Below are 13,543 nucleotides of genomic sequence, written 5' to 3'. Positions count from 1 at the left end.
GCATAAGTCTGTGAGCTTGTTACAATACAGTGCTACGGCTGAACAGAATATAGTGAGAAGTAAAGATGTGGATTTCTAGAACACCTTTTGAAGCTCCTGGGTATTACCACTGATCCATCGTGTGTTGTTTCCTCGTATGGAGTACCCTAGCAGCCAAACGATGTGAGCCCCCTAGCTTCCGCCTAACCACCAGTTTGTTGGCAATCAGTGTGACGGATCAAGCATCAATGAAAATGACATGAAAACTCGATCCTTTTGGAGTCAGGAGAAGGACACAAATGCATACTGCAAAAAGAGTAACAAATGTAAATTGGAGGGAAGAAAGCTAAATTCTAAACTCTAGGAAGCTGAGGACCCTGTTGAACTTTGATGCATGCTATGTATAATGTGTTTTAACACTGAAGCTAGACAGCTTGCTGCTGCTCCTGACAGACCGTGTTCTCAGCTGTGCTGGGCCAATGTGTGGGAGGTAGAAGCTATATTAAAGGGGGGAAACTGCCTATAGACAAATGTCTATAGATGCATAGTGGAGAGTATCCTAACTAGTTGCATCATGGCCTGGTGGGTTATCACCAATGCCAAGGAGTGGAAAAGGCTACAGAAAGTGATTGATTCAGCCCAGTTCATTATCATTGAGCACACTTACATGGAGTGCTACCACAGGACGTTAGCATCTATTATCAAAGATCTCAACCATCCAGATCCTGCCCTCTGCTCTGTACTATCAATGGACAGGAGGTACAGAAGCCTTAGATCCCACACCACTAGGCTCAGGAGGAGTTTACAACCATCAGGCTCCTGAACCTTCATTCACCACTACTCCGAACTGATTCTACGACCTACAGACTCACTTTGAAGGATTTCTTCCAACACCCGTTCTCAGTATTATTCTTACTCTCACAGCTTGTCTTTTTTTTGTACATCAGTTGCTTGTCAGTCTTTGTTTTTTGTAAAATTTTATTGCATTTCTTTTTTTTCTGTAAACGTTTACAAGAAAATGAATCTTAAGGTAGTATATGGTAACATATACAGTGCATTTAAGCTTAAAATGTACGCCAAGTTTGCCTGCAATGCTGCAGGCTTTGCAAGCTTGCTGCAGAAACCTCATCAGAGTCATGATGAAATCAGCTACAGATGTGTCCAGACGGGATTTCTAAGTGATGAGAAACAATCTGGAAATGGTCATTACCAAGTTTCACTCGTGGTTAACAAACAGGCTGCACAGTTTTATTTCTAAACTCACCTTTCATTACATGCTTGAATGGTTGAGGTGAGGGCTGCTGGTTACATTCAAAAATCCAGTCCCACCATAGGTTTTTGTATTAGACCCAAAATCCACAGCACCAACTTAGGCTGCAACAACCATTAAAGAAGATGGCCTGGGACCATTATTCACATCAGCTTGCAAAAAAAAACTTTGCAAGCACTTAAGATTTTAAACAGATTCACTTGTTGCACAGCTAGGTGGGAAACTTAATTTCATGCCCCATGAAAATCCATTTTATATTCCCCCAGATGGTTAAATTGCACATTTTAAAAAATTCAGAAAGGTGATTGGAAAATCCAGATAAAGGTCGGGGCAATTTACAATACAAGAAGAAATCTGCCGTCTCTTTACGTGTGACATAGGGCAACAGTGGCCCTTAGACACATCCAAGTCAGTCCAGGCCAAGAAGTGAACCTTTACACACACACATCTTGTGCTTATAATAATTGCTTTTCTTTCCATTACAACACAAGCAAAATGTGAAGAACTTTGCAGGTACATGGGTCACTTCACACATTGCTGGCAGCAGAGAGAGCAGTGACGGAGTGTTTTTCTCCCAAAGCATTTGTCACCGTCTGTACTGATGTACAATAGGGAAACCTCAGCCTTTACCCTCACCCAAACAAAAATCAGAAAGCGAGTTCCATTTGTCGTTATTTTTATGCTCAGCACATGATGAAAGAAATAAATGTTAGGATGGGAAAGACCATCCAGTTCACCAAGCTTCCCCTGTACTTCTACTGTTTGTAGCATCATGATAACACACCATCTGCCCCAAGCTCCTTCACAACCAGCACCCATGTGATTTATTGGAAAAGACAAGATCTACAGGCCAATGAGGGAAATAGCATTCTTTAAAATAAATGGAGAAAATGATGGAAATACCCAACGGGTCAGACTGCATCTGTGCAGAGGGAAACACAGTGATCTTTTAACATTCTTCACTGGTTCATTTTGGTTGTTCAGTTGATAGTGGAGGATTACCTTAAGTACCTGTCAAAATGGTTCAAATGATACCATTTATTATCGGAGAATGTATGCAATAAACAACCTGAAATAATTGTCTTCGCAGACATTGATGAAAAACAGAACCCCAAAAGAATGAATGACAGAAAAATGGTAGCACCCCAAAGCCCCCCCTTTCCCCCTCCCTCCACAAGCAGCAGTAAGCATCATTGCATCAACCTTCCCCCCTTCACCTGTTTCAGTAAAAAGCATCAGTGCCCATCACCCACCTAGCATTAGCAAAGCACCCAAAGAGATTCATAGAAACATAGAAAATAGGTGCAGGAGTAGGCCATTCGGCCTTCGAGCCTGCACCACCATTCAGTATGATCCATGGCTGATCATCCAACTCAGAACCCTGTACCAGCCTTCCCTCCATACCCCCTGATCCCTTTAGCCACAAGGGCCATATCGAACTCCTTCTTAAATATTGCCAATGAACTGGCCTCAACTGTTTCCTGTGGCAGGGGATTCCACAGATTCACCACTCTATGTGTGAAGAAGTTTTTCCTCATCTAGGTCCTAAAAGGCTTCCCCTTTATCCTTAAACTGTGACCCCTCGTTCTGGACTTGGGAACAATCTTCCCACATCTAGCCTGTCCAATCCCTTTAGAATTTTATATGTTTCAATAAGATCCCCCCTCAATCTTCTAAATTCCAACGAGTATAAGCCTAGTCGATCCAGTCTTTCATCATATGAAAGTCCTGCCATCCCAGGAATCAATCTGCATGGTCTGCAGTCATCAAAAACTATTGTTTACGCAACAGTTCAACATGCCAGAGGCTGTCTGTCTGTGTCTCTGTCTTTGTCTGTCTCTCTTTCCCCCTCTCTCTCTCTCTCTCTCTCTCTCTCTCTCACTAACAAGACAGAGAGATATCACCCATTTTCACAGCAAAAAGGGAGACTAAAAGTTGCTGTTATGGTATTACAGTCTGACGTGTCGCTTTTTATTCCGAGAATCCTGACTCGAGAATCGGCAGCAAACTCTTCCCCCACTGAGAGAAAGAGGGAGAGTGCGCAACCACTTGACTACAGACATCCATCCATAGAATCATCGCAGCAAAACCCTGCCGTTCGTTGTCCCGCAATGCCTCAGTCTGCAACTAATGGGTCACTAATGCCGTTTAGGAGAGGAAGCCAACCGGGCTGTAAATTGTTCTGTGTGGTGTGATGATTGTGAACCCTGAGCAGTACAATTTCTATGTTCAGAAAGGAAAATCAGTGACTTGCCACGTGTGCCTTGAAGACCATAGTTTTCCTCATGGCCAGCCCTATGCATGGACGATCCAGATAGTGTGAAATGTATGCCTTATATCACCTCCCTAATTTTGTCCATGCCCCAGAAACGTGACAGGGCATCGTGCAGACACTGGCCTTTTCAACATTTAGAGCATTCTTTGTAATTTCTTGAAAGGAGCCTGACAGTGGAGGTCCCAGTCTTGAAATCCTGAGTTCAGAGTCTCCTCTGAAAGATCTAAAGTAGGAACACCACCTGGCAGCTCTCCCTCTAGTATCTCCTAAACACATTTCCCATCTGCCTCAGCTGACCTCTTACCATGCCCTTCCTGGGGTTATCCGTGATCCCTGCAATTTCCTGACCTCCAGCCTCATAATACTGGCCCAACCTATAGCATCTGATTTTCCACCATATACTTTTCATGCAGTTGATCCTGGGGATACCCTGTTGTAAAAGCAGAGCATGCTGGAAACACTCAGCAGGTTAGGCGGCATCTGAGGAAAGAGAAACAGTTAACATTTCAGGTCTGAGATCCTTCATTGGAACTGGAAAAGAGGGATGAAAAAATTTAATGTCAATTTCACAGGAAACGAGGGAGTGTAGAATAGAACAAGGGAACTATCTGTGACAGGATAAAGACAAGATTATCATGGAGATGATTTGTAAGGGCTGTCTGGCAAATGAATTAATCAGGAAGTAGAGAGTGATAGGACAGACAAAAATGAACAATACTTTGCTAAAAAGTAGGGCTGTAAGATGTACTCAGATCAAGTATGTTAAAGTGTAGCCAAATGGATGACTTGCCGCAGAAATGGCCAGTTTTGATACAGACAAAGAAAATGAGTTACAATTTGGAGAATTCACTGGAAGGTTACAGTGTGCCAGGTGGGAGAGGTGTTGTTTGTCAGGCTTGTGTTATTGCGATGGAGGCCACAGATACATGGCCTCTGTCAGTGTGGGAATAGTATGGAGAATTCAAGTGGTAGGCAGCAGGACGGTCACCTTAGTCTGCTCTTCTGCCTCTCCCACCCCCACCCTCGCTCCGTCCTACTGCTCTTAGGGAATGTAGCACCTTTCTATTTATCTCTTCCCTCTTCACCATCCTGGAACCCAACCTGTCTTTCAAGATGAAGCAATGATTCACTTCTTTCAATTTAGTCTACCACAATCATTGCTTGCAAACTGCTCTCTGATAACTGGAGAAACCAGTTGTAGATTGGGCAATTATTTCCTGGAGACCAGCATTCAGTGTGCATGTGACTTTCATCCCATATCATTCTAGTTGACTCCTAACTGCTCACTAATGTGGTGTAACAAGGCACCGAGTTGCATTGGTACACAGGATTTCACTTGCAGGCATCAGACCCAGAAAACTGCACTATTGATCTTGCAGATTTGAGCTTAAATCCCACTCTGACAACTTGAGAAATTAAAGTTCAAGTCATTAGCTTTATTTCTAAAATACTTAATTGGCTTTTAAGCAATTGTACACATTATACTGTTCTGAAAGATGCTATATAAATGCAGCCTCATCTTTGACTTTGATTCCGTGATTATTAGAGCAGAGACTTAGCTTTATCAGTTCTACTCCTCCTGTGAGAAAAAAAACTTATCCCTAGCTCTCAGCTTGATAAATAATGGTAACGCAAAGTGAGGATGAAGCAATTCTCCTGCAAAGGTTTATAAAGATAGCATGCATCTAACATATAGCAGGCTGTCTTCTGTTGCTGTACCATTCTTATTCATCTGTATCTGAATAGAGCCTCTTTAATATATCTTCTATTGTCTGCACAGACAGGAAAATAAAGATACACAAGAAAGGGTTGTGCAGATAATTTTATCAGTAAAAATGTTCCTCTGAGAATATCTGTATTGCATTGAAAATTCTTAACATGAGTAAACGAGATTTGTTTTTCTTTGAGAACTTGTTTTAGTTTGTTCCTACGAAGACAGCTAATGAGATAATTCACAGCTGAGCCAATCATTAGTGAGATACTGTCTGTTTCACTGGTAAACGTACAAATCACATTGTGGGAAAGATAATACTGAGCATGCTACCTTATGCAATGGAGGAGATATTAGCTGCACAATATCAACTCAGCAGCCCACCTTACATCCCTCTCAGCTCAAGGAGGCATCATTTTAAAATTAGTATACAGCAGTGATGTTGGAAAGCTTCCTTCACACAAATGGCAATGGAAATTTGCAACCAAGCGCTCCAGAAAACTATTGCTGCCTAGTCAACTGAAAATCTCAAAACCGAGACTGGTAGATTTTTCTTAGACTTTTGGAACAATGGCAACTAAGTAGATTTAATTAAAATTAAACAATAAACTTAAATGAATAGCAGAGGTGGCACAATGATTAACCCCGATCCTGTGCTCTCTGTTTCTATTCTCCCAAAATACCATAAGACATGGGAACAGAAGTAGGCCATTTGGCACAAATCCACCATTTCATCAAGATTGATCCATTTTCCTCTCAGCCCCAATCTCCTGACTTCTCCCTGTCTCCCTTCATGCCCTGACTAATGAAGAACCTATCAACTTCTGCCTTAAATATACCCAATGTCTTGGCCTCCACAGCCACCTGTGGCAATAAATTCCACAGATTCACCACTCCCTGGCTAAAGAACTACCTCTTCATCTCCATTCTAAATGGACATCCCTTATCCCTCTATTCTGAGGCTGTGTCCTCCGGAGTTAGATTCCCCCACCATAGAAAACATCGTCTCTACATCCACTCTATCAGGTTTTTCAACGTTCAATAGGTTTCACAGGCAATGGGAATGTATTTATAATTCTCCAGCTTTAATTGTGATGGCAGAAGGGACTTGATCTTAAACAACACACCTAATATTATTTTGTGTAGTCACCTGAACAGGTGTTTTGCTTAACACCATGAGATCTTGTGTGCCTTTCATGGACCTGACTGGGTGATGAGATCAGGGGGCATCCTAGAGGTCTTTAGAGAGATGCTGCAGGCAATGTAGACCAGCTGTTGAAGTGAAATTGGGAACTGCTGCAACAAATAGATGCAAGCATTCTTTTAATGAAATGTAAATGATTGTTGCTTTCTTTTACTCTGAGTTTCCATGTCATGGCATGTTTTGGCTGGACCGTTGGACAATTTCTAAAGAGTATCTTGTTTCCATCCTTGACCCAATTTGTCAAGATTGTGTTGCAGCAGCTGAGCAATCATCATCCAAAATTCTGCTCATTCCCAGAGGGCAATTTGTTCTCTGTTGTGGAAAGAATGGGAATTTCAGATCCCAGTGAATGCAGAGTTATGAATGGTTATTTTTACATACAGAATTGGTCTGTGAGGATTATAAAGGTTCTGCAGTAGATGAAAGATTCTTTGCTGCCACTTCATCTTAAATTTCTTGAATGCACTGACTTTTCCCCCCGTTCTTTTCCTTTCCTAGTGGGATGGTGTTGGACCTCTCCCAGAGGCAACAGATCCACCAAAGGGGATACAGCTCCTGTGGCATCCCTCTATAGTCAAACCCTACCTCACACTTTTGTCAGAATGCTCAAATCCGGATACTCTCGAAGGAGCGGCGGGAGCCTTACAGAACCTGGCTGCAGGGAGCTGGAAGGTAAGACCACAAAGTCAGTGCTTGTATGCCTAGCTTTATTTGTTCTTTATATCACTGGAATATCATGAGACAAAAGAGTTGTGAAGGAAAACTAGGGTTGAATTCTCTCGAGTATAGAAGATTAACAGATGATCCAGTTGAGTCATGAAGAAAATTTAGAAGAGCTGATAGAGAGAAACCTTTAATAATGGGCAGGTCTAACACAAGAAACTTTATTTGAATCAGGTGTATGGTCAAGAAGCAACACTTGCATTGAGCACTGGGGGTATAAGGAACACTGTCATGAAAAGTTGTTAAGGCATGAGGAGGGGTTGAAGTTTACAATCTCACAAAGATAATTAGTTTTTTAATGCACAAGAGTATGTAACAAAAATATTTTAAAATTTGTTATTTTCTAATTCAGCAGCAAGAAGAGTCCTCAAAGGTGACACTTTATATGGGTTAAAGGTTATCAGAAATTATTTTATTAAAGTTATATGAAGTCTACAGGACAAAAGACAGAAGAATGATTGAAATAGTAAAAGAGACAAAATAATAGTTATGAACCGATCACTGGGGGTCCTGTGTCTTCTTCCTGATAACTGCAGTGAGAACAAAGCATCAGGTCCCTGATGATGGATGCTGCTTTCCTGCAACAGTGTTTCATGTTGATGTGCTCAATGGTGGGGAGGGCTTTATTCGTGATGGACTGGGCCATATCCAGAACTTTTAGGAATTTCCATTCAAGGGCATTGGTGCTTCCATAGCAGGCTGAGATGCGGCCAGTCAACATACTTTCCACCGCACATCTATAGAACTTTGTCAAAGTTTTAGATGTCATGCCAAATCTTCAAAAACTCTTAAGGAGGTGGATGTGCTGCTGTGCTTTCTTCAAAATTGTACTTACGTGCTGAACCCAGGACAGGTCCTCTTAAATGACAACACCGAGGAAGTTAAAGATGCTGACCTTCTCCATCTCTCATCCCCCAGTGAGGACTGGCTCCTGGATCTCTGGTTTCCTCCTTCTGAAGTCAGTTATCAGCCCCTTGGTCTTGCTGACATTGAGTAAGGGGTTGTCGCTGTGGCACCACTCAGCCAGACTGAAAATCTCCCTGCTATATGCTGATTCATCACCACCTTTAATTCGGCATACAATAGTGGTGCCTTCAGCAAACTTAAATGTGGCATTAGAGCTGTGCTTAACCATGCAGTCGTAAGTGTAAAGCTGGCAGAGCTGGCGACTAGGCACACAACCTCGTGGTGCACCTGTGCTGATGGAGATTGTGGAGGAGATGTTGTTGCCAATCTGAACTGACTGGAGTCTGTAAGTGAGTCTTTTCCCCCTCCCTCTCTCTCTCCCTCTCTCTTTCTCTCACCCCACTTCTCTCCCCTCCCTCTCTCCCTTCCTATCCCTTTCTCCAACCCTTTCTCTCCCTCTCACTCTATCTCTCCCTTTCCCTTACCTTCAGCCTTTCCCTCTTTCTCACTCTCCTCTTCTCTCTCTTTCCTTCTTTCTTTTATTCACTCCTTGACTCGTTATCTCCTTGCCTCTCTCTCTGTCTTTCTCTCCTCACCTCTTCTCTCCCGTCTCCCAGGTCTCAGCATGAGTCACAAGCTAGCCTAAGAAAAGATTCCCCTTGCACAAAGAAGGTGTCCCTTTTTATACCCTTCAGGATTACTTTAAAAATCTAACATCGTTTTTAACCCCAATACTTTTCCATCCCCTACTGGTACCAGCCTGTGCCTTCTTACCTGTTGCAACCTTTGGCCTAGGCACATGGCTTAGAAACAGAGACAACAGGTCTGTAAGGAGGAAGGCATTCTTCACCAGTATTTAATCTCAAGGATGTGCAATCATGCAGATCTCCAGACTATCACCTCATTCCAGGCTGACACCATTTTGTCTTACAAACTTCCATTTTGTGTTACACATTTATCATATACCACGGAGGAGTCAAATTTAACTCTTTCCTTACAGAATACTAAGGTTGGTAAATGGAGTTAAGATATAGTCTGCAAAACATTATTGGAATGAACTTGAAGGAGTAAGTAGTTTACTCTTGTACCTTTACCCCAAACAATAAATGAGTAAAACTCTCAAGATATTATAAACAATTTATTGACTAATTCCTTATATCTAATAAGTGCTCAATTTATCTCTTTCTTTGTGCATATTTCCCTCTGAATCAGGAGGATTAGATGCAGTTTATAATAGTGGCCCAAGCACCAGATTCCAGTACCTCACAAAGGTGTTGTAAGCTACAATTTTAATCAACTTGGGATAATGACCTGGAAGGCCATGTACCTATGTCTGCCAGTGATTTATAATTAGTCGCTGTGATTAGTGATGCATGAAGGAAGCATACAGATAAAGTGAAGGGAAAAAGTATGGATTATAGCTTGCAATTTAAGTGAATTAAAAATGAATTCACCAGATTATTTTTGAATGGGGAGAAACTCGAAGCTGAGGATATTCCTTTTATATAACAGGAAAATGTCATGTATTTACTATGTATACGCACTAAGTAACCAAAAAGGCCAAAATGTTGTTCTATATATTTGATAAGATACGAAAGTTGCAAAGATATACAATATCTTTACAAACCCCTGATCAGGTGACACTGTCGAGCAAATTGATGGAAAACCAGCACCCACAACAATCAAACAGCAGGAACCATCTACCACAGGGGTCCCCAATCTTTCTTATGCCATGTATCAATAATACCATTAAGTAAGGGTTCTGTGGGCCCCAGGTTGTTAACCCCTGATCTAGCAGAATGTTGCAGCCCAATGGTTAAGTAATGCCCAGAAATTCCACAAACACGGGTATTGTTTGATGGGGACATCCAGCTGTAATGAAGAAATTGAGAGGTTAATATAAAGCAGATGTTGGAAATCTGAAATAAAAAATGGAAAATGCAACGTCAGTTAGCCTCTGTGGGACAAGTAACAGAGTTAATGTTTCAAAGCTTATTTTCCCTGAAGAGTTAATTTTGTGACTGTCTTCTTTCATGAATAAATGATGATAATGTATTGAAGAACAAATGATATTCTCCTCCAAGGGTACTTGGCTCATTTAACAGGTTTCATGATGATGGCCTGACTTATATTGTAAGTATTTTGAGTAGTAATTCAAGCCAGCATTTGTTACCATGCATGGAAGTTAGTTTTTGCTAAATTATTAAAGATCAAGGGGAAACAAACGAAAACTGTCTAACCACTGAACTCAATGAATTGCTGTGTCTCGTCTATTGATTTTTAATTGTATTGTATTGGTTTGTGCAACAATATTAAACTCAAGTCTTTCTCAGCAAGCTAAATTACTATTTTTAAATGTGCTTTAAGGTTGATCTGTTATGCAGACATTCATCCTATTATTTTTACATAACTTTATCAATTCCTAATGGAATGTGTCAATTTAAATTTGTCACATTACAGTTGCATTCTCTCAGTTGCAGTAATTATGTTGTATTGTAACAGCAACCTCCCTCCAACAGAATAGCGCCTCCTTTGGAGGGATGTTGTAGTTACAATATGGCACACTTACTAAAGCAACATAACGCAGAGATTTAACATGAATGTGTTAAAATTGTGTATGGCTTTAAAGTAATAATTCAACCATATCTCTGCAACCTAGTTCAATTGTTCTCCCATCCCAACTCTTTTCCATTTGAAAACTGCAGTTAGTCTTGACATGTGAAGTGTTCTGCCACAGGAGGACAATAAATTTCAGTAAAAATAATATCCTAATTATTAAATTATTCACACCCTGACTTTGCTAGCTGCTGAAAACCACGTGGGCTTGATAGTAGTAAACACAGGAGAGACAAGAATTCTCGAAGTAGCCAGACTTTTGCAGGGACCTTCCAAGGCAGGCAATTAAAGCAAGTTGTATCGGGCAGCTAAAGCCTGCTCTGGCTGTATTAAACGGGAGCCCAGGGATCCATCTTTACTTGCACCACCATGAAGAAGCTTTCAGATACCTATATTCTGAAAGGTGTGTTCATTTTCAATACCATCCTTAGAGATTGGTTGTAGCTGCACCCATATACTGCCCACTCTTGTGCTGTTATCCTAAGGCCCATTTATCATGCATATGATTCTGTTCTGTGCTGATGTACAGTGGCAAGATCACTTAGCAGTCTTAGTTCAATGTTGACACAGCAAATTATAAGACTGTAAGATCATAAGACATAGCAGAATTAGGCCATTTGGCCCATCGAGTCTTCTCTGTCATTCAATCATGGCTGATCCTTTTTTTCCCACCTCCTCAGCCCCACTGCCCGGCCTTCTCCCCGTAACTTTTGATGCCATGGCCAATCTAGAACCTATCAATCTCTGCCTTAAATACACCCAGTGACCTAGCCTCCACAGCTGCCTGTGGTAACAAATTCCACAAATTTACAACCCTCTGCCTAAAGAAATGTCTCGGCATCTCTGTTTTAAAAGGACACCCCTCTATCCTGAGGCTGTGCCCTCTGGTCCTAGACTCCCCCCCCCCATGGGAAATATCCTTTCCTTTCCTCATCTTCTCTGTCTAGGCCTTTCAACATTCAGAAGGTTTCAACAAGATCCCCCTCATCCTTCTAAATTCCAGTGAGTACAGGCCCAGAACTATCAAATGTTCTTCATATAATAACCCTTTCATTCTGGGAGTCATCATTGTGATCCTCCTTGGAACCTTCTCCAATGCCAGCATTTCATTTCTTAGAGTCCAAAACTGTTCACAATACACAAGGTGAGGCCTCACCAAAACGGTATAGAGCCTCAGCATCACATCCCTGCTCTTATATTCTAAATCTCTTGAAATAAATGCTAACATTGCATTTGCCTGACTCTACCTGCAAGTTAAACTTAAGGGACTCTCAAGGACTCCCAAGTCCCTTTGCATCTCAGATTTTTGGAATTTTCTCTCCATTTAGAAAATAGTCTGCACATTTCTTTCTACCACCAAAGTGTATGACCATGCATTTTCCAACATTGTATTTCATTTGCCACTTTCTTGCCCATTCTCCTAATCTGTCTTAAGTCCTTCTGCAGCCTTTCTGTTTCCACAACACTACCTGCTCCTGCACCAATCTTCATATCATCTGCAAACTTAGCAACAGAGCCATCTTTTCCATCATCTAAATCATTGATATACAGCATAAAAAGACATGGTCCCTACACCGACCCCTGTGGAGCACCACTAGTCACTGACATCCTACCAGTCAGCCAATGTCCTAACCATGCTAGTAACTTTCTTGTAATACAGTGGGTTCTTAGCTTTGTAAACAGCCTCATATGTGGCACCTTGTCAAGGGCCTTCTGAAAATCCTAATGTACAACATCCACTGCATCCCCTTTATCTATCCTACTTGTAATCTCCTCAAGGAATTCCAACAGCTTCATCAGGCAAGATTTTCCCTTAAGGAAATCATGCTGACTTTGTCCTATCTTGTCCTGCGTGACCAAGTACTCCAAAACCACATCCTTAATAATTGATTCCAACCTTTTCCCAACCATTGAGGTCAGGCTAACTGGTCTATAATATTTTTTCTGTTGCCACCCTCCTTTCTTAAAGAGTGGAGTGGTGCTTGCAATTTTCCAGCCCTCTGGAACCATGCCAGAGTCCAATAATTCTTGAAAGATCATTACTAATGCCTCTACAATCTCTCCGCTACCTCTTTCAGAACCCTAGGATGCAGTTCATCTGATCTGGGTGACTTATGTACCTTTAGGTTTTTCAGCTTTTTGAGCACCTTCTCCCTTGTAATAGTATCTGCACTCACTTCTCTCACACCCTTCAACACCTGGCACACTGCAAATTATGTGCTTTAATTGAGGCTGGAGTGCAATTTTATTGCTCCTCTGGATAGCTAAATCTCTTTAATTTTCCTTATACATTGCTTTTTATTTATTACATTTTCCTTTCCTGGATATTATATTTTATTCCCATTTGAGGGACTTACCTCAAAGTGAATGTAATTGGCCCAATTCCCAGTTATGTTGAAATTCTCCTATGGATTATCCTGTATCTCTTTGGAGAAGGCTGCTTTCATTATCTTCATATTAATTTAAATTTAATCATTGTATCTGTGTCTCTTCACTGGAAGTCACTTCAAAGACATTTTATTTAGAGATAAAGCATGGTAATAGGCCTTTCTGGTCCAATAACCCATGCTACCCCATTACACCCATGTGACTAATTAGCCTACTAACCTGTAGGAATATGGGAGGAAACCAGAGCACCCAGAGGAAGCCCGTACAGTCACAGTGGGAGCGTACAAACTCCTTACAGACAGCAGAATAATTGAACCCAGTTCACTGGTGCTGTAATAGTGTTACACTACCACACTGCCCTCAATTCACAGCTTATTCATAAGATATTAAAATAATTATTCCTTAATGATCTGGGTGGCATTAACATTAGGTCATCTTCCTTAAACTTCTTACTGTAAACCACTGTTAAGT

The 13,543-nt window shown here is 41.3% G+C and overlaps 1 protein-coding gene across 10 annotated transcripts in view; it reads left to right on the top strand.

Annotated features, from left to right (window-relative positions):
• LOC134357983 (catenin delta-2-like) overlaps positions 1 to 13,543 on the top strand; it is a 1,288,623-nt gene that overhangs the window by 1,203,475 nt on the left and 71,605 nt on the right. For all 10 annotated transcript variants that reach the window (XM_063069823.1, XM_063069822.1, XM_063069826.1 and 7 more), the window contains one exon: positions 6,938 to 7,111. In XM_063069823.1, the coding sequence (XP_062925893.1) occupies positions 6,938 to 7,111 (174 nt within the window). The remainder of the gene's footprint in view (positions 1 to 6,937; positions 7,112 to 13,543) is intronic.

Source organism: Mobula hypostoma, chromosome 17 (assembly GCF_963921235.1).
Source record: "Mobula hypostoma chromosome 17, sMobHyp1.1, whole genome shotgun sequence".
Taxonomy (NCBI): domain Eukaryota; kingdom Metazoa; phylum Chordata; class Chondrichthyes; order Myliobatiformes; family Myliobatidae; genus Mobula; species Mobula hypostoma.
The sequence above is the reverse complement of the archived record's forward strand: the minus strand, read 5'-3'. Positions and strand labels throughout refer to the sequence as shown.